The sequence below is a fragment of the Girardinichthys multiradiatus genome, chromosome X (assembly GCF_021462225.1).
Source record: "Girardinichthys multiradiatus isolate DD_20200921_A chromosome X, DD_fGirMul_XY1, whole genome shotgun sequence".
NCBI lineage: Eukaryota > Metazoa > Chordata > Actinopteri > Cyprinodontiformes > Goodeidae > Girardinichthys > Girardinichthys multiradiatus.
The window spans coordinates 8,844,868-8,867,304 of record NC_061817.1 but is presented as its reverse complement, the minus strand read 5'-3'; the positions used below and the strand labels follow the sequence as shown (position 1 = coordinate 8,867,304).

Below are 22,437 nucleotides of genomic sequence, written 5' to 3'. Positions count from 1 at the left end.
AATTTCTCTTTCTGGATTCACCCATAAACAATGTATGGCATATGGATAAAATCTAATAGTTGTTGTAGACCAAAAATATGCCACCATTCATTTCATTTTCTATCAGTGAGATTCGGAGACGATCCTGCTTATTGTGAGTAGTGATACGATGAATATGGGGTATCTTCTCATAAAATATTTCATGCGAATAAAACATAAATGCATGGATTACTAATTGGTTCTTAGAACCTTTGAACTATTTAAAAAGTAAAGTAGGTTATACATTGAAGAAATCCTTCAGGTACACCTATTTTAAAAAGGATTGCACCAAAATTCTACCACAGGTAATTAAGTCTTAACATAGGATGCTTTTCACATTGCATAAATGTACTCAACTTAAAGGCTTAGTTTTCCTTGATTTATTTTAATGTGAGACTATGCACCTGCAGTAAAAAACAAATTAAAGTTTATTGTGTACAACAGAGTCTGACAAACACAGCCAGCTTGACCTAACATAATTGCATTATATACAGTCACAAAAAGTGGGAGTGTGCCTTGCTAAACAAAACCAAACCGGACCCTTTTGATCAAGAAAAAAAAATGTTTTAAACTTGTTCTAAACTCTAAACTACATGGAACACCTACCATCTATCACAAACACCCCCAGGGAATTTCCTGTGACCAATGACCTCATAACAACGATAAAGGAAGCAGAAGCTTATGTGACTATGAGGTAGATCAGGAGATTCAGTTTTCCCAATTACAAAAACAGGTGTTTTCAGGTGCATTTGCATCTACCGTTCTTATCCGTCATTATTTTAAAACTCTACTTGTGGAATATAAATGAAGACTGGATATTCGGAGATAATTAAAGATTATGACTAGAGGCCAGTATATCCATTACCACTATCTGCGCTGGAAATTCCAACAATGATGCATTTTATGGCTTTTTTCCCTCACTTTGTCTTGAGTCTGTCAGTCATTTTCTACTGCTTCTTCCATAGCGGGTTGCGGGGAAGCTGATGTCCATTTCCAGCAGTCTATGGGCAGGAGGCGGGGTACACCCTGGACAGGTCCCAATCCATCGCAGGGCAACACACAAACACACAGGGCACATGCTCATTCACACACCTAAAGGCAATTTAGAGAGACCAATTAACCTAACAACCCCCAGCTGCGAGTCGAACCCAAGACCTTCTTACCACAAGGCAACAGTACTACCGACTGCGCCACCATGCAGCCCATCCTGAATCTGTAAATTTGGCACCCAGGCTCTGGGTAAGGGATCAGACAAAGAGCGGTTCAGACACCTTCATGAGAACCACTAGAACGAGACATGTGATGTCGCCAGTACAGTGGAGCCGGGGTCCCATCCTGGAACTAGGCCTGGGGTCAGGACTCGTCAGCAGGCGCCTGGTGGCCGGGTTGCTCCTCACGGGACCTGACCGGGCCAAGCCCAGAAGAGAGACACATGGCCATCCCCCAATGGGCCCACCACCTGCTGGGGGAACCATGAGGGGCCAGTGCAAAGAAGATCGGTCAGTGGACCAAGGTGGAGACCTCGATGACACGATTTCCAGATGCTTAAACTGGCTCTAGAGACATGGAATGTCACCTAGCCGAGGGGGAAGGACTCTGAGCGGGACGTCAAGAGATATTGGCTAGAAATAGTTGGGCTCACCTCCATGCCCACCATAGGCATTGGGCTCTCTTCTACTCTGGAGTGGGCCTCTGAACCCGAGTGGTGTTTCTTTATTGGACTTCTGTGCCAGGACACCCTAGGCAGAAGGTCAATGACCTACTTTGGAATCGTGTCTTTGGACCTTCAGCCACATGTTTTGGACACTTAGGTGAAGAGAGGGTCTGAGCTGTCCACCGATCACCACGTAGTGGTAGGTTGGATCCGTTGGAAGAGGAGGAAGCCGGACAGTCTTGACAGGCCGAAGCGTATAGTGAGGGTCTGCTGGGAACGTCTGGTGAAGCCCTTGGCCAGAGTTGTATTCAACTCTCACCTCCGGGAGAGCTTTGATCAGATTCCAGGGGAGGTTGGAGACATAGAGTCCAAGTGGACTATGTCCTCCGCCTCTATTGTTGATGCTGTCGCGCATAGCTGTGGCCGTAACGTCTGAGGTGCTTGTCGCTTCGGGAATCCCCGAACCCAGTGGTGGACACCAGTAGTAAGGGATGCTGTCAAGCTGAAGAAGGAGTCTTACTGGTTGTACTTGGCTTGTGAGACTCCTGAGGTGGCTGACGGGTACCGCAAGGCCAAGTGTATGGCAGAGGCAAAAACCTGGGCCTGGGAGGAGTTTGGTGAGGTTTACCGGTCGGCTTCGAAGCGATTCTGGCGCCTCGGGAGATGGCTGGCCTTGGACATGAGTGAAACATATTTGCAAGAAATAGCACCAATAAGAGGAAGTGAAACAAATCTATATATAAAAAACCAGGATCATAACCCTGAAAATATAACATGAAAGCAAATTATGAAATATTAAGAAACATTCAAGTCAGCAAGATGAACTGACATCATAACCAGTCCATCCATCCAGTTTGTATACCCACTTTTTCCGTACAGGGTCACAGGGGGGCTGGTGCCTATCTCCAGCAGTTAACGGGCGAGAGGCAGGGTACACCCTGAACAGGTCGCCAATCTATCTTGGGGCAACAAAGAGACACACAGGACAAACAAGCATGCACACCCATTTGGGTGTGTGCATGCTTGTTTGAAGGGCAATTTAGAGAGACCAATTAACCTTACAGTCATATTTCTGGACTATGGGAGGAAGACGGAGGTCCCGGAGAGAACCTGCAAACACCATGCAGAAAGACCCCAGGCCAGGAGTTGAATACAGGACCTTCTTGCTGCATGGCAATACTGCTACCAACTCTAATCGCATAACCAGTCAAAGTGCCTTAATAACATAAGTTTTTACCTGGTCCATGTGTGAACAAAATTAAAGTGCAAAGTTCTTGTAAGGCAAAATTCCCATTTTAGAGCTAATTCTCATGTACTTGTTTTTTGTCAGCTTTTCTGAGCCGAGAGACAACAACAAAAAAATCAATTTATGTAAACACTCACAATAATTTTCACTAACTGCACTATTACTTTTACCAGCAAACACACAGCCGGATACAGGCTAAAGCTACATATACTTACTGCGATAAAATTTTATGGATGCAATAAAAAGGCAGTTATTTGCCTTGTTGGCTGTGGGGAATTATTGCATGGATCTGATAAAGCGGAAAACTCATATCCTTTTCAGAGAGGCTGTAAAGATTGCCTGGTTACCTACTGAAGGACGACAACAATCTAAAGCCAGAGGTCAATAAGGTGGAAAGGCAATGGTGTACAATAAAAGCAGCAGATGATAGAGTTCAGTCAACACTGACAGAAGTATTTTGCAAAAACCTTTTTCACTGAGATTTTTTCAAAATCTCTTCAATATGTGACCAATGTAAGATCTGAAAACCTCGTGCCTATTTACTTTTTGCTAGAAACAACCACAAGTGCAGTTTTTCAGAATACAATTCTTTGCTGAGATTTGTAATAACTTTAATATGGGTGTACAGACATTCAGCTCACAAGATGAGACAACACTTAGGCAACACTTAATAATAATTCAGTTCATATACTGTATATGTTTATTTATATTTAATCAGTTTGTATATTGAGGTTTTCACACTTGTGTCCATATTTTTCAAAATGGGAATTCTTATTAATTCTCACACATTAAGAATTAGGCCACAATAAAATGTAGGTTTCCTAAAACTCTTCATTGTTCAATAATTGAAGTCAGATTAGACCAGTTAAGCTTGTTTTTAACAAAAAAATGGAGATGATCAAATGCAGTCAAGGTTTATTTTCAAAACACTAATAAAACCCTTTAGTGTGGCGTCATATTAGAACCTTCAAATCAGATATTAAAGTACAAAGAAAACATTGGGGCTTATCTGTCCCCATCAATTTTTCTTTCTGCCTAGTAACAAAATGCTTTTTCACACAAGGTGTGTTAAAGGTGGTTGGGCATGTCACCAGATCATATCGTTTGTCCCGCAGGTATTTCTGGAGTTTGTGGAATTCATGTTTTATTTCCTAAGCATTGATATTCTTTTTTAAGCAGAGGACAAATTACACATTTGGATTAGTGTAGTTAGGAATTTAGTGTATGAATAAAGCTAATCTAATGTTTAAAGAATGTAAAAAATCTTGTTTTAGAATGTTCCATTTTTATTTCAGTTTAGGTATTTTTGATGAAATATGGAGTAAAATATTCATAAAATGCTCAAGTTTCATATAATAAAAAATTTCATTGTATAGGATTTTATATTACACAAAATTTATAATGATTGGGGTTCTGATGTTTCTTATGTATGGTTAGTTTCATTAAAGCTAGTGAGGAGCAAATCCCTCTTATTAAACTTGCCTACAACTTAGAAGCAAAGCAAAAAGACTATATGCGTACAGTCGATCTTTAGTGACCCTAAGCTGGTCTAAAATGAAAACAACTGATGTAAAAGTCAAAGATACCCAGAGACAGTTGGAAAACACAGAAATCTGTGAAAAATTGACAAGATTTTGTGATTGTGTTCTAACTCACACACTAATAATTATGTGCAGGGTGCTTCATTTATTATATTTTATATGTCTGACAGTGAACGTTTTTTTTGTACCCCTGGCGATCTGGACAGCTGTTTATGTTCCAACACAGAGTTAACTGGGTTTTACAAAGCTGATATAATGTCCAACAACACTTGACACTTAAAATGTATCATTTATTCCCAAAGGATCATAGCCTAAAGTCTTCATCTCGCGAAGCTGAGGATCTTTGCTGAAGGATGAGTTTTCAAAATAGTAGGCTAACGTTCAGTCATCTGATTATGTTGTTTATACATGTTGTTTAATTTGAATCATAACATGTTTTCCTTGCTATTCCAGTTAGTCATGTAACAACAAAACTTACTTGCTTCATAAACTAGTGCTTCGACTAAAATATTATTGTGTTGCACTCATATTTATACCACCGTCAGTCTAAGGGAGACCGGATTTGTTTAATCAAATTGACAAATTACCTAATGCTACAATATTCCATATTTTATTATCTCCAATTCCGGTGAGTTTATCCACATTTTTGTTCAGTTTTTGGAGATCGAGAAAGGCTGCTTTAAACCCTCATTTTACATGCATGTGTATCGGGTACATAACATGCCCAAGACTGTACAAATGGACAAATGGTGGGTCATTTTTGACAGCTGGTTTTCATACACAACATTTTGAGGACAAAAATGAAAAGACTGGCACCTGTCTCAAATTTTTAGGAGACTTAAATGTTATTTTACTATTTTGCACCTAGCCCCTACACTTTTTCCATCCATTTGAACCCGCTTATACTTTCCAGGGTCGCTGGGGGGCTGGCCAGCAGTTATTGGGTAAGAAGCTGGGTACACCCTGGACAGGTCGCCAGTTCAACACAGGGAAACACAGAGGCAAAAAAGACAAACAATCTTGCATGCACACACTCGTATCTAAGAAAAATTTACAGAGACCAATTACCCAAATAGTCGTGTTTTTGGACTGGTGAAGGGAGCCGTAGAACCCAGTGAGAGCACAAGCATGCATGGAGAGATCATGCAAACCTTATGCAGACAGACCCTGGCCTACTAGCTGCAAGGAAACATTGCTTAAAACTGCTCCACTGTACAGCTCCCTTATGCTTTGTCTTAAAGCAAAATTACTGTATGACCACAGGTAAAGGTAATAGGAGGAAGTCAAAGACAGGCAACAAAAGACAATTGTCCAATCGAAAACGAAAGAGACATAAATGTCGTAGAAAGAACAGACAGGGTGCCTTGGTGTTGGAAGGGTAAAACGTGCAACCAATGTACAGAGGCTACAGTCCTCGATGCAGTCGTTCGAGTCGAGACCCGTTGACCTTGGCTGCATGTCTTCCCCCCCTGTTTCCACCACATTTCCTATTGGTCAACTTACAAAATAAAGCCCACTAGTGCCACCAAAAAAAAAAGAAAAATGGAGAGGAAAATATTATTTGCTATTCACTTTCAGGATGCTTTCTTGAATGTTTAAATGATTAAAATGTGTGACATCCAGTATATAAGAGTTCAAAATTCATGTGGAGGTTGTCTTATTGTGTGTGCTTGGCCATTAGCATGCCAAACAGCTCAATCCACAACTGTATGAGGCATACTGAGATCTTTCCAAGGTGTCGCTGTAGCAACAGGCATGCAGTCGCCTCAAATGTGAACATCAAGGACACCTGGGCCCTGCAGGAGATTGTCTGTCAATCTGTAACTCAATTCATGGTACACACGCACAAACAAACAAGCCGTCATTGATCAGAGTCTTTAGACATGTGAAAGTAGATCAGCGCAAAAGGAGCTAGTCCTTGGTGACAAGTAAAATTAGACTTAAACCCACACAAACTCTCTCTTGCACACCTGTGGAACATCAACCACACATACACAGAAACATAAGACAGTTAGCATTAATGGTCTGATAAACAGCCAAACCAGAGAGAATCTGTTTTCTCCTCAGCAGCTTGGTTTTTTGTGCTCTTTTTCTCTGTGATGGCAATGTGGAACACATGCATGAATGGTCCCAGACATTAGCCCTGCTCTCAAACATGCCACAGCACACACAGATCTTTAACACTATCCCACCATGAACTTACAGGAGAAAGTTATTATAGACTGCAGCACAATAGGTAATACTGCGCAAGAGATGATATAAATCTTACTATAAACACAGCTAGCACTTTGTCTTTAAATTTTACTTTCTTTGCAAAATTCCTTACAGATTTACAAGATTTGCCTTATCTCTAAAAAATTCTGATTTTTTTTTTTTGGTAAAGGATACATTACATATAACAACTGAACATCTATTGGAATTACATTTGCTGGTGACCAGAATTGGTCTATTTTTACAATCAGGTCAGGAACACAGAAATCCTATCTTTTTTTAATGAGTAGACACACAAATCTTAAAAGTTTTTTACGGATTCTGATGACCATGAAAGGAAAAAAAATCCCTGAACATTTTCCCTTTTTGAAAATTTTCTTTAAAAAAAGAACAAACAGTCCTTTCCCATAGCTACCAGAGTAGATTTTATTGATATTTTATAGCTGACAGTTGCCACCATTTGTGAAGGGAACACTGTCTTATCATAATGTGTGAGAGGTAGCATGTCTAAAAGTAAACTAAACATCTTACTGCCATCCCCGGTTGTCAACTCTTCAGTAATAAAAAAAATAACTTGGCTGTCCTAAAAGTCACTAGACCTTGTTAAATGAGTTTATTTAATTTGCTGGTCACCTGCATGTAATTGTAATAGATGCTGCAGGACTGTGGAGAGTCATTTCATTCAAAATTAAATAAATAAAAAAATAAATACTGCTATTGATAAATTATTAATAAATATTCCATGAAATATATACATATCCCCATGAAATAAAACAAAATAATTATGTTAAAATAAATTTTTATCTTATTTATTTAATTAATTTCAAGATTTATTTAATTTACTTAAAGATTTATTTATTTATTTATGTCATAATGCAGTTCTATTTTGTGACACTTTTATTTTGTAAAGCTACTTTACGTAGTTCAGTGACTTTTACTTTTTAACCCCGTTTTTCATTTTACGCCCTTTTTATTTCATGTTCTTATATTCAAATGAGGGGGCAGAGTTTTATCTGTGGGGCGGCGCTGGGACATTAGGGCCGAGCTCAATTTGTGGCTCAGGCCGGCAGAAGCATGGCGCTGCCTGCTAGAAGACAGCATGCCGGAGGGACCCAGGGGATTCTGCGAGGATGCCAGAAGGTAAGAAGGTGCCAGACTGGCCGTAAAAGCCTGTTACGGCGGTTGCCGCTGTTTTTGTGGAAGCTGTTTGTGCAATAAGTCTTCGTCATCCTTTCAGCACGTCATACACACACATAGTGCTATTTATTTTCCATCCAAGTAAATACAGCCACCTTAAGTTATGGGTCTAACGCTGTTTATTAAATAATAACCAATAATGACATCATCATCTGAAAGTAATTACTGACTAACAGGCAAAAGTAACAATAACGACATCCCATTTGCTGATAATCAGCATTGGCTTTCACAAAAACAGCGGCAGCCACTGTGGCAGCATGTTAAAGGCTTTTACAGCTGGTCTGGCAGCCTCGTGGCACCTTGTTGCAGCCCTGTGGCCAGGGACTTCCATAGAGTGCCAGCGTGTTTTTAAGCATTTATATATATAAATAAATTTACTAACAAAGTGTGTTAATTTAGCAACATTTATCTGTCTCGCAGAGGCTGATAACCTGCTTAACAAGCCAACATTTGTTTAACAGGCTCCCATCGTTCCTTCTGAAAACTGACAATGACAGACCTACTAACAACCTGTGACACTGATGTGTACATTTCAACATCTTTAAAAATATATTGATAGCTTTTCCACTGTTTGTTTTAGGGTTTAAGGTTTAACCATAGATCAATAAAGTTAGTTTTTTCATGTCCCTGCCCGGTGTAACTGCTGCTCAACAACTAACAGAATCATCTTTATTGCATTAATGTAATCAACATTTTAACCAGTAGAATTAATATTATTCTTTCACTGTTGACTACATCTTGGAATGCATTTTTTATTTTTTTTTTTAAATGCAATAATACTGTCTAACTACTGTAGTTTATTCCATGTTAACATAAACAATGAATGTCTCACTGGCCCATGCCTGAACAGTAGTATAAATTGTAAACTCACATTAATCCGAAAAAATGACAAACATCAGCATCATCATAGAGTGTTTTTTCACCTAGACTTTTTGATTCAAAGTATTTTGCTGTACGCAATGGCCACAAGCTGTTTCGGGCAAAAGCTTTTTGTGTCTGAAAAGCAACGGGGAATGATGGAGAAATCAATGCACCATAATGCTGCAATATGTCTGGCACCATCAATAAGTTGACTGAGGCCCACTGTAAAGACTCCAGCAGTAAGTTACCAATGACCACATAGTGCTGTTGTATAACGAGAACCTTTACAAAACATTGCAAATAAAGTGCTTGAAAAGCTACTTGTATCAGGTCAAACCTGGACTGTATTATTGGTATACAGACTTACAGAACTCATGCAGTGCATTGACTGTATGTCAGCTGTGAGGCTTTGCAAAGCGTTGGTTATTGAAAGCAAGATGTCTGTAAAAGAGCCCCTCCAGGCACATGGCGAAAGATGGAAAAAACACAGATAATCTAAAATAAGGTGTGCAAAGAATGTTCATTTTTAAGACATTAAGGGGAATTTATTATCCATCAATCCTCGATGTCCCCTTAATCTTTTCAGCTTCACGGGGAGGCTGGTGCCTGTCTCCACAGGTCAGTGGGCACGTTCAGGGTACACCACACACAACCATGCATGCAAACGCAAACAAAGGGGCAAATTAAAGTGACCAACTGACCTGACTGGACACTTCATACACAGAGAGAGCCCACACATGCACAGAGAGAACATGTAGACTTCAGACAAACCAGTTGAAGGAAATGAGAACCCAAATGCTATAAAATGCTGGAACAAATCACAAAACAAACAATTGTTTATTACAGTTTAAGTGATAAACTAAATGTACTGATTGTCAGTGACTAAAGAAGAGACAAAAAGAAAGAAATATACAAATAAAATGTGACAAATGAGTAATAGGTGAGTGACATTTCGAAGCAAAATCCAAGTGCAGCACTGGCAGGAAAAAAAAAATACACAAAGAACAAAGGGTGCTAATATTTTAAAAAAATTTTGGAAATTTGAAAAAACATATATAATACGATGAAGTAAATAAAACAAAGCACAAACTGAGCCCCAGAAGGATGCTGGATAATGTAACCCCAAAACTCTATACCTAGGGCTACATTGATGGAGCTAAAAGCACTAAAAGTGTTGATATGTTTCTCTGTGTGGTATGTGGCAACAATCTGCCAAGTAGTAAACTGCCTGGGACAATAGTTTAATTTCTCACGAGGAATTTGACTTATTTTTTCACATTGTGATACCTCAGTGATAAATTATCTAATTGCAGAAAGCAGAAGATCTGCTCCCACACATACTGTACGTGGGAGACGTTGAAGCTGCAGGGAGTAAAAGTAGTTTTTTTACCAAAGGATTCTCCTCAGTTGATATACTGTGATGATATCTCCAAAGATAAGCCAACATATTGGACATGTTACCAGCAGCAGGACCAACACGTGTTGTACAAGGTCGCAGTTCTAACCACTTCCTTACCATCATTATCCATCTATCTGAGCTTGCATCTTGGGATAACTGGTCCAGAAGAGTATCCTAAACATCTCCTTCCCCAGTGACCCCCTTCAGGTCAGGGGGGCTAAGTTGTTTCCAGGCAGGAAGCAATTCAGAGTCCCTGCAGTGGTTTCTGGGTTTGCCAGAGACCTCGTGCCAGTGGGGAGCATCAAGAAAACCCCAAAAGGGAGACACACAGGATGTATCCTGATCAGATGCATATATCATCTCAGCTGTCTGTTTCAATGCAGAATAGCAGCAGCTTTTCTCCAGGCTCCACCCAGTTGGCAAAGCTCCTCCTATCTCTAAACCTGCTGTAACACTGTAATACACTACAGTATCTCCGACGCTTTTGATGCGCTTTCAATTTTAATAGTAGTGCATGTATACGGAGATTATGGAGTGGAATTACCAGTGTCCTGCTGCTTGTCCCCGGGTGCTTTACTTTAGTATGATGTCACTCTCCTTTGTTTTCTGATGAAAGGATCAACTGACCATCTGTGAATGAAATTTCAATGCGCTATGACTTCCCCCAAGTGGTTAGACAATTAATAGTTAAATTAATCAGATAATGCCTTAAGTTTCGAGGTGGGTCAATCACTTAAATAGTGTAGCATGAAATTATGCAATGTTACAATTGTTGTTATATTTGAGTTTCATTTGCATCAGTTCTGTATCAGTGGCCCTCATGTGCACTTTACATGCCATGATTGAGCTCCACCGGTCATGTAGTAGAACATCTAAAAAAACAAATCTGTGGCATCTTATGTGTATGCAACAGTGTTAACTGTGTATGAAGGAAAGGTAGGACTGTTATTTTCCAATGACATCACATCTTTCAGTACCATTGACACCAAAGCCTGATATGCAATTGTGTGACGGGGGTATGTGGCAGTGTTACCCTACAGCACAGAGAGGTTCGCACTAGTCAACAATCCGCTAATCAAAAAAACCATTTTTTAAATAGATTTTTATTTTAGAACATTCATCATTGCCAGTGCAGTCTTATTTTGTAATGCCTGACTGATTTGCACTTCTGCCACTTTCAAAAGCTAAATGTTCCTGCTGCCATGTACTCCAACTTCAGGTCTCTTTTATTTACAGCTATTTCATACCTAACCAGGTATCTTCACTTTGTCCCTTCACTATTGCTTACTGGTCTAAAGCTTTTTTTGCACGTAATGAACAATACCAGCATGTTCTAAACAGAGAGAGGTAAACCACACAAGACAGATTCCTTTCAGTAACTGCTCCAACCTTAACTTACGCTACATGTTATGTAAGCTAAGAGTTCTCCTGAAGCTGTCAGGATTGAAATGATCCATAATTTTGTTCCTTGATCAACACTTGCATCTGTCAATAATCAGTCTTTGCTTGTTGTTGTTGTTTCCACTCTTCTTTCTTTACATGTACTCTCTAAGTGTGGCCTTCTCCTCCTCTTTCTTCATCCATCCATCCATCCATCCATCCATCCATCCATCCAATAGAATAGATACTTATTGCCTCAATTGGGAAATTCTGCTCAGTGACTGAATGCATGACACTGGCCTTTCACATCTTATATACAACTTATATACAAACAAATAAAACATAAAAAATAATCAAGTGAGATACACAATCTCCATCAGTGGAACACTTGAGCTATTTAGAAAAAGCATCAAATCCGACAACTAGCACACAGCCACTTATGTTAAAAACGGGGAGAAAAAGAGAGGTGGAGATAGAAGTGAAAAGCAGAAGTAGAGAGAGGAAAGAAAAGAAAATGGAAAAAACAAAAAAACAGGACGGAACGGGGAAATAAATACATAGCTTGTGAGGAAGGTTAAGAAGGTAAAATTAGTGTTTAAAACTGAAAAAAGTAATGAGTTCGAAAGGGCAGATCAGTGATGTTAGGAACATGAAGGTAGAGAGGAAAGACAAAAAATTGGAAGGCAGTCAAATGCTTTAACCTTTTCTGTGGCATAGAGGACCTCAGCTATAAACCTCAATATGATCTCAGGGCGCGTTAATGCATGAAAACTCCTTTTGTTTTTCTGTGTGCGTTTTATGTGTGTGTTTGTGTGTGTGGGAGGCGGGTTTTGGATTCTTCGGCCTCCTACCCACGCAGGTTGGAGTTGCAGAAGCACCTGAGCAGCGATCAGACGTGCACATTTCCACCAGCTCATTTGAAGCTGTACCGAAGCATGAAAAAGCAAAAATAAATCTGGTGTTTACGTCCAGAAGAATTGTGCTTGGGGTCCAAAATGCTGCTGGATGACTCCCAGTTTGGCAACATTCAAGTAAGCTTGAACAAACCTCCTAAATTGGGCTTTTTATAACTATATATTATCGGTTCTGAAGAGCACTAATAGCTGCAGTATGCAGTGGCTTCATGGGCTTGTTTTAGGTGCCATCTCCTCTTATGCACGCCTACACCATTTAATCTTCCCTCTTTTCTACCTCACCTTCCCTACCCATTATCTTCTGCGCCTGGCAAAAAAAAAAAAAAATCATTCCAGCCAACTCTCTGCTGGAGTATTATACCCGCACACCTTTTTTTTTTCACCCATTTTCAACCATCTGCCATGTTTTATTTACAGTAGATTGCCCTCATGCTGCCATAACCATCACATAAAACGTTTTGTGGTGGGCATTATATACAGCATGTATATATGGGATTTATTTAGGACTCTGAAGAGGACATATCCCCTGTTATTTCACTGTCCACCTTTATGTCTTAATATGCAATGCTTTACAAAAAGAAAATCATACTCCTTTAACTTTTGTCATGTTACAACACCTCACTGTGTTTGATTGGGATTTTATTTGATAGAATAACACAAAACAGTGCATAACTGAAGTGGAAAGAAAGTGGTACATACTTTCCTTCTACTTCATACATAATATCCAGTGAAACTAAATGCATTTAGAAGTTACCTACTAAGTAAATAGAGTCCACCTGTGTGTAATGTACTTTCAGTATAAATAAAGGTTTTAAGTGATTGACTCAGAGGTTTGTTAGAGAACATTAGCAAAGCAGTATCTCAAGCTTCAGACATCTCACAGAGCACTGTTAAATCCATCAGCCAAAAATGGAAAGACTGTGGTAAAACTGTAAACCTACAAAGGCACCTCTCTAAACTCAAAGACCGGGGAAGTATAGCATTATACTTGGTATACATGGTAACTTAGGAGGAGATGCAAAGATCCTAAATTCACATGGCAGAATGTGTCGCCAGTATGGTTGGTTGATTTTAACTTAAATTTATATTACGATATTTGGTGGAATACATTGCAATACCGATAAAAATGATGATCAAAAGCATGGGCGGGCCATATGACGATGAGAATTAGAAAATGTTGAGGAGAAAGAAAGACCCTTGAAGGGTCGCTGTGAGCCTGGTACCTATCTTTAGCAGTTACAGGCTGAGAGGTGGGGTACACCCTGGATAGGTTACCAGTCCATTACAGGGCAACACAAACACACAGGATAAACAACCTGCATACACAAACTTTCCTATCTAAAGGGAAATTAGAGTGCACAGTTAACCTAACAGTCCTGTTTTTGGACTGTGGAAAGAAGCCTGACTACCCAGCATGCTAGCACAGGGAGAATGTGGAAACTCCATGCAGACAGACCCCAAGCTGAGATTCCAACACAAATAGAAAATAAATGTACTATTAAAACTATTTTTTGAATAAACGGTAAATTACATTTTTAATAGTGCTTTTAAAAAAAAACCAGTTCTTTTATGCATCGTATTAGATGGCAAACGCGAGCATAAGGTAGTTAACTTAAGGCAGGGAAGAAGTTCAATTTACGTTTGTTGTTATCATGATAAATCATTGATGTTATCACAATGCAAAAAATTTACAGATAACAATCAATGATACAATAATTGTCCATCCATGGTTGACAGAACATCCGTTAGTCATGCACTCCACAAACCTAGCATTTTCGGAAGAAAGCCATGTTGAGTCATGAGAAGTTTCTATTTAAAGTGTGCCACAAGCCACAAAGGGGACACAGCATAAGTGAAAGAAGGAATCATGGGTAAAGATTTCAGGCTGATGGTTTAACCTGGTAAGGAAATGCCAGCAGCTGTACACACATCATGTTACAACTGTTATAGCTGTTCCCTTCTGGCACTTGACACAAGCATCTTTTCTCTCTAAGAAAATTTCATGCAGTCCTCCCCCAAATTCTATGTCCTTCCTATTTACATTTCCATCCTCTGTCTCTCCATGTTCTCTCAATGAATTCCACCCCCTCTTATTCAACGAGTCTTCCTCCACCTCCTTTCTTACCTTTAAATCTTTCCGTCCATCTTTTCTATTTGTTTTTCCTCTACTAATTCTCCATCTTTCCCCTTATCATCTCCTACTTGTGAGATGTCTCACAACCCTCGCCTTTCATGGTCTCCTCATTGTATCTCTCGCTAGTTCTCTAAAGGGATATTAGGTCCATTAACTCTGCGAGGAGACAGTGGAGGACACTTAACAGCGGTGTTAAAAACCAAAAGCCAACTCATGCTTAACACACTCAAATGTGCATAGACACTAAGACGCAAAAAGCTATCACACAGAAGCATTACAGTGCATGCAGTCTTGCACCAGCAGAAATTAAAGAAATAGGCGACCATTAAGAGGAACATGAAGCACATGTATGTAGACACTCACAACAAGTGCAAAATATACTCAAACCTAATAATAACACATTCTTAGAAATAAAGATAAAATAATAAAAACAATGTCCCTGCAGTCAGGGCTACAGTGTCTCAAGAATTTGGAAAATAAAAAAATCCCATTGAGGCATTCAGGTTTCACGTTTACAGCAACACAACTGCAGGAGTCAGATGCCTCTACCCGCAACATTTCTCACAACTTTGCACCAAGTGCAAAAATCAGACGGCTTTACAACTTGTGAACATCCAAATAAGTAAACAACTGTTCTTACCCAGAAACGTATTTTTTATTCATAAAAAGTTATTTTATCAGAGTAAAATAACAAGTCTGAAGATTCAAGAGGGTTGCACATAAAAAAAATCCGCAGTGCTAATTTTGACTTTGCACTTATTCAAATTAATCAAAGTAAAATCTAAAAGGATAAACTACTTAAACAAAAAGCTTGTTGATGGGCAAATAACTACATAATAGTCATGTTACCAAATTCAATATTAATGAGTTAAAAATCTCAAGGCATTGCACTCTTTTTAAACAAGGTCATTACTCTATTTTGTTTTTCATGGATGGTCTTACAGTTTCCTCAAACATTGTCTCATAAACAATAGGACTCATGTTGGAATTTATGATTGTGAGGTGAGTCGGTCCTGCTGCTGCAAAGCATCCCCAAGGCCTGACATTTCCACTTGTATGCCTTCAGTTAATATATAGTAAATATGGTTACGTGTACTGGTGTCCAAATAATTTAGTTTTAGTATCTGTCCAAAGAACATTATAGTTAGAAAGCATGCACCCCTCTTCCCCAAACAATACAGTTGAGCTTGAGCAGACTCTTTCTGATTGTGGCCTACTTTCAGGGTAAACTTGCATGGATAGCCAGACCTGGGCATTTTGACAGTTATTTTAATGTCCTCCATTTTTAGACTATTTGCCAAACAGTGGAATGGCTGATTTTAAATTCCTTTGAGACTTTTTTAAGCAACTTACCGGACTCATAAGCTGCTACAGTCTTATTTCTGAGGGCCTTAGACAGCTCTTTCAATCTTATCAACGTGGTCTCTCACATCACCAGCCACGAGCACACCAAAATAAATGTCTAACGCTTAAACACGACAATCCTTTAAAATGCAGAGTAAAGGTGTTCTAATCATAATTACCTAATATGATATAAATATGTGTAATCCTAGTAATTAAAATCGAGAAATAACTTGGAGGCGTCCAAACTTATTCCTCACCTGAAATTGTGTTTTCTGTTACACTCCACAGAAACATTTAAAAGGCGTTTCTTTCGTTTTTGGTGATATATGGTGATATATATTCTTAGTTTTTAGCATATTGCCAGTGATTTATTTGGCCTCTTGGATGGACTTTTACTTCCGTCATGCCTACAAGCACACTCAGATGGGATGAAGGGGACAACGTGATGATGAAAGCAAGAGTATGGGTTACTCATAATTGATAATATCATTGCAATATTCAACAGTAATTTTGCAATGTTCTTTATTCCTGACACCATAGAGTCCTAGTACATGTTATGTCATATAGTAATACTGTATTCATAACAATAAATTCATTCAAATACCACAACAGGCTAGATAAGTCAGGTTTACGCATAAGTCTTTCAACTTTATTTACAACACCAAAAAAAACTGGCAGGTAGAAATTACTTGACAGCTTTTCTGCAGACAGTGGATATTGTTTTCTGATCATTCAAATGGTCACTAAAGTAGTCTACTTTGACTACTGCTCTGAAGAGTGGCTATCTTTTTTCCCACCTGGTAGTAATGAGCACACATTGGTTGAGCTGGTTATGAACTTTACCACAAGATAACTGAACTGAAAACAGCATCACTACAAACTAGCTTACTCACAACATTTAGTTGAAAAGTAGGCTGACATTCTGCATCTCCATGTGGTACTCCAGCTGCAGTTTATTGGACAACAGGGCCCCGCAGAGGATAGTGAGGGAAACTGAAAGGGTCACTGGAGTGTCTCCACACACTGTTCAGAATGTGTTTAAGAGCAGCTGCAGAAACATGGCTTTGAACATTGACAGAATCTCCTCACATCCTCTCTGGGAACTTTTTGAACTGCTCCCACCAAAAGCAGAACGACCAGCCAGTTACATTACTTTTTGCCTCGAGCTATTAAAATGCTCAACCGCCGTTAAGATTATGCATATTTTCTTGATTGTGCATGTTCATATTTTGAAAGTGACAACAGTCAAAACCCAAATGCACCCTGACCTGAGCGCAGTAAGAGGAAACAAAATGATGTCTGATTCTGTGGAACTGGTTAAAAACAGAATGTGATCTCTGTACAGCAAGTTCTCTCAAAAGCCTCACGTCACAGTTTCTAATTATACAATGTTCAATTAGGTACACACCCTATATATTTTAAATAAAACAATAAAGGATTGACTAATGTGAAAACATTCGACACCACAGAGGCTTTCAACAGAACTAAACAACATCTGATTAAGCCGTAAAAAGGAAACTCACTAGGCCACATCCTTGCTAATTATATGCACTGTTACATGAGGCTGTGGGTTGTCTCTGCTGCAGTCTGAGCTGTACCAGCTCAGACTGCAGGATGGATCCTAAACAATGTTTAGGATCCATCAGCATACTTTGGAGTGGAACCCATTTCATTCAGGATAAAAGTCATTCCAAAATTTAAAAAAAGTATTTTTTTTTCTCCTCTTCTAACTGTTTAAAGTATCACCAAAAATAGACATATATTAATGTTGAAATACATACCCAACTTCCTTTTTTGCCACTGCAAAACTGTGCCAAGTGCATTTAACAGAGCTGATTAGCATCTTGCTAAACCTACTCTAAATTCAGACAGATGGACTAACTATTCAGGCCTTCTGGACAATAAACAAGCAGGTGTATCTGCTTGGCTACAAATAGAGCAAACATATATACTACGTGTGAGATATCAGCTGGTAGATCTCTGCCCCATTCTCACACTCTCCGTGTGGTTCTCTGAGAAGAAGTGAAGCACACCCAAACACAAGTGTCTCGCTGCATTTCCTTTTCTGTATGTTTGTGCATCTGTTTGACCTTGTAGAGAAATTCCCTGATTGATAATCTGTTCCAGGAGGAAAACAACTCAAATCATACATATCATTACATTCCCATGGAGCAGAGTAACTAGGTTGTTGCTGTTTCCTTGGACTCTCACTAAAACACACATTGCAATCACGGGTTTGGGTTTTCTCAAACAAATAAGTGGTAAAATACTTTTGTCTGCCATCCATTTCCCCTGCAGAGATACTGAGGGCCCCTACAGTGTATACTTACCCAAAAGGCATACAACTGACATCTTACACATCGTATATACACAAGTGCTAATTACCAGCTAACCCACTGCTGTATTGAAAAGCACCTCCTACAGCCAACACAGGGCTGCGTCTGGATGTTTCACTGTTGCTAAGGAACGAGAAAATCCTTGAACATCCAACTGGCTGTAAAGACAGTAGGGGAAAATACAACCTAGACTTCAAGCAAACTGAATAAAGATAAAACTGCCAAAAGCTCCTCCACATTTTTGTCATGTTCCTGTGGTAGATTTTATCATTTATGGAGGGAAGACCAGAGAAGAGGGATGCTGACTCTGTCTCTAGTGTTTGAGTCCACGGAAGCAATGAGAGCAGATTTAAAGATGGGTTTGCTATGTTTTTATTTTTTTATTTTCTTTGTCTGGTCAGATAATTTATTCATGACACAGGGTAAGACCAACACAAAGTAGTGCGCAATGTTGAATTAGAAGAAAAGAAAAATCATCGTTTTCAATAGTTTTGCAAATAACAACTGAAAAGTGTGATGTGCATTTGAATTCAGCCCCCTCTGAGTTAATGTTTTTACTGCAATTACCTTGGCAAGTCAGTTCAGGCTCTACAAGATTTGCACATTTATATATTGACATTTCTACCCATTTTACGGGGTAGAAATAGCTCAAAATCAGTCAAAATGGATGAAGAACATTTTAAAATACCAATTTTCAGGCTTGACACAGATTCTGTTTTTTGCAGTCTCTTCCCATCAACTCTGACAAGCTTACCCGACCCTGCTGAATAAAAGCATCCCAACAACATGATGCTGCCACTGTGTTTTTACGCTAAGATCAAATTATACACTGATGGCCTCTTTTCACTAATTCACTAATCACTGATATTTTTAGAGTTCAAAATGTCTGAGCTGTTTTACAAAGCCAACTTCCTAAAAGTGGGAGCAGATAGTCTGATTATGTCAGATGTAATCACAGTGTAAATATTTACTTGCTTCGACTTCAAGATTTCAATCTACAAGCGCATTCCACTGTTCCACCCCCTATTAGCTCTAACAAACAAAACATTCATAAGCATTAATTAATAATCATTGTTATTGCCAGTTCTATGTTTTCACTGGCATTTATTCTATTCCCAGAGCTTTGTGATGCTGTTCTCTGTGCCAGTCAAAATTAATTGCACACCAGGGATGTTGGGTGACCTGTTTTAGGTTTAAAACTGAGAAAACTGCTTCTTCAAACCAATTGTAAATGCATTTAAAGAACAATGTTTGACATGTTTAATTTTTGAGTGAATTTGTGACTTTGACTCAAATAGGGGCTGGTCAAACACAAGAACAGAGCATAGTGTGTGCGAACAATTAATTGACCTACCTTGACACTGGAATCCCTGCTTGCCAAATCCCCTGTGGAGAGAACACACAGAGGGAAAAATGTACACAAATGTTACAATCTGATTAACCAAACACTTGGATTGATCTATAACTTTGGATATTTGCATAAAGCAAAATGTTAAAACATTGAAAATTAAAACAAACCTGTTGACACCCACAGAGGTGTGTCAGAACAGGCGGACATACAGATTTTTTATTTTGGTTTGAACAGGGCTCTATTTCGAGTGGACACACTCAAGTTTATAGCTCTGCTGGGAAGAACTGCAGCTGCACATAGGCTAAATGATCTGACACACATATCCACACAGAAAGACACACACTCAGTCCAGTGCATTTTCATGTTGTAGCTACAAATAGATAATCTCCACAGGTGTGAAATCTCCCAGTGAACTCATTGTTCTTTTTCATAATGCTTATTGACCTAGATAGATAGATAGATAGATAGATAGATAGATAGATAGATAGATAGATAGATAGATAGATAGATAGATAGATAGATAGATAGATAGATAGATAGATAGATAGATAGATAGATAGATAGATAGATAGATAGTTTTCCAGCCAGTGGGATCTAAAGTCCCAAACATAATCTTCTAGGTCAAATCACTTAGCCATTCACAAATTAAAAACCTTGTCACAGGTCTGAACTAACAGCCATTCTGGGACTGTCGCAGAGATAATAATAAATGGGACAAATTAGGCCAAACCCCAGCTCTAAATTCATTTAAAGACCTGGGCGGATGTCTAGTAAACCCGAGTGGCCTGTATGGATGGTGACATGTTTGCACAGGTTACTGAGAAGCAGAGGGAGTTCTAGCATGAATAGTGCCCCAGGCAAGTCCCTTCTTTTGTCTCCCATCCTGCCACTGCCCTACACACAACCTAGAAAAAGAAATATTACTGTTCTGAAGCCCATCTTGCAAAAAAAAAAAAAAACTAGTCTGTCTTTATTATTTAATTCATTTAACAATCATTAAGGACTTAAAAAATTTTTTATCTGCTTGACATGAAGCTTTTGAATTGGATACCAGCTCTGGCATCATTAGCCTCCTGTTGAAAACAGTTATGTTTTCTTACACTACTTAAAGACTGCCCAACATTTGGGGGAACCCCCTTCCTATTACCTGGAAATGCAAAAAAGTAATAGTGTTGCTCCCTATTTTATGCCGCCCTGTGTGGTTAGCCATATCACTCATAGAGCAAGACATTAAACATCTGCCACTAAGAAATTAGAAAAAAATAAATAACTGAAACTGGCACTTAAACATGTGTGTTTGTTTAAAAGACCATTTTATTTATTTATTTTTAACCTCCAAGGTTATCCCAGCTGGCAGGCTTGCTCTTAGAAAATCTTTTCTTATCTGCTCTCTCTTCCTCAGCCTACTTCATCCCATCAAAGGTCGGTCTGCCGCTTTCTCTTTTAACACTACAGCCCACATATTTTTCTGTCTTCCTTTTTTTGCCAAAATGTGCAGATATAGTATCAACAAATGTGATAAGAGCTGAAATCGTTGGTTATTTTAGGAAAACTACAGCCATTGTAAGCCACCTCCGTACTGAATTTCCGAAGGGCAGCTCAGTAGAGTAGTAAAGTGTTTGAATGTGATTCACTTCTTTATAAACTCGAAATGTTACTATATAACTTCTTAAGGTAACCCAAATAAAAGGTGGTGGCAGCATTATGCTGTGGGAATGACTGTTCTTAAGACAGCAGTTTAAAAGCCCAAATGCAACAGATAATGAACGTCCACCCTCCCCCTCCTCACCAGATGAAGTCAGTGCAGTGGCTGCAGAAGGTGGGCTGCTTGAAGAAGCGCGCGATGAATTTGTGGTCCTTCACCTCGTGCACGTTCTTCTGCCGGAGCGCACCCTGGCGCGCGAAGCCCCGCATGGGCTGTTTGGGTCCGTCCTCCCCGTCGCTGTTGGTGGCCGCCGAGTCTGCCATTCTCCCGAGTTCAGGGGCTCTGCTCCGCGCTGTTCAGTTTAAACCGCTCGGCAGGTCGAAGTTGTTGGTGCTCCGAAAAGGAAGAAAAAATAAAGAAAAAACGCTAATTTAAGCAAAGGAAAATATTTTTAGTGTTGTTTAGAGTTAATAGAAGTGGCTGATTTTTGTTGAGGCGATGCTGTGTTGTCCGTCAGCGAAATGAGCTGCTGTCGCCGCACTGGCTTCCCTTCCTCCTCTTCCTCCTTTTCTTCTAAAAGCCCCGACAGCCGCTGATAGAGAGGAGAGAGAGAAACACGCAAGAGAGGAAGAGAGAGAGGCAGAAAGGCTTTTTCGCAATTTTACTCAACATTTATGCCTGTTATTGAGCTTAAATAAAGCCTGCTTGTTTCCCAGCTTTGCTTTTAAAACAAGGCTGTGGTAGAAACAATTTGAGGCTGTATTCTTTCACAAATAACATAAATACAATTAAGGAAATGGTGTCATTTGAAATTCAAGTGTTAATGTCTTAAAACATCTAATTAAATTTGAGGTTCAATAAAAACACATTTTATAGAGACTAAGCGCTCAATTCAAGAGCAAGCAAAACTCGAGTTCTGACTCATCCTTAGAATTTGCTCTCAAAAGATTATTTTTAACATCCTGAATGAATTTCATTTCACAGTTTCCCAAGATGCATTGCATAAATTTTCGTACTTCTGCGTATTATGTTATAGTACATGCTGAGGTTAAGGTCTCTACATTAACCAAAAGAACATAGTCAGATAGATGCCAAAAAAGTGAAAACAGTTAAGAGGGCTTATTTTTTAAGAGTTTATCACCAGCATTACCATATAAAGTGTACCTTGCAAGTTGTGCAGGTGCCTATCACTTTCATGCTTCAAGG

General features: G+C 39.1%; 1 protein-coding gene across 2 annotated transcripts in view; it reads right to left on the bottom strand.

Annotated features, from left to right (window-relative positions):
• Positions 1 to 21,812, bottom strand: part of LOC124862727 (protein kinase C beta type-like) — a 145,508-nt gene extending 123,696 nt beyond the window's left edge. For both annotated transcript variants that reach the window (XM_047356804.1, XM_047356803.1), the window contains exons 1-2: positions 21,376 to 21,812; positions 19,590 to 19,621 (exon numbers count right to left, since the gene is read on the bottom strand). In XM_047356804.1, coding sequence (XP_047212760.1) covers positions 19,590 to 19,621; positions 21,376 to 21,554 — 211 coding nt within the window. In that variant the 5' untranslated portion in view covers positions 21,555 to 21,812. The remainder of the gene's footprint in view (positions 1 to 19,589; positions 19,622 to 21,375) is intronic.
• Positions 21,813 to 22,437: the final 625 nt, after the last annotated feature.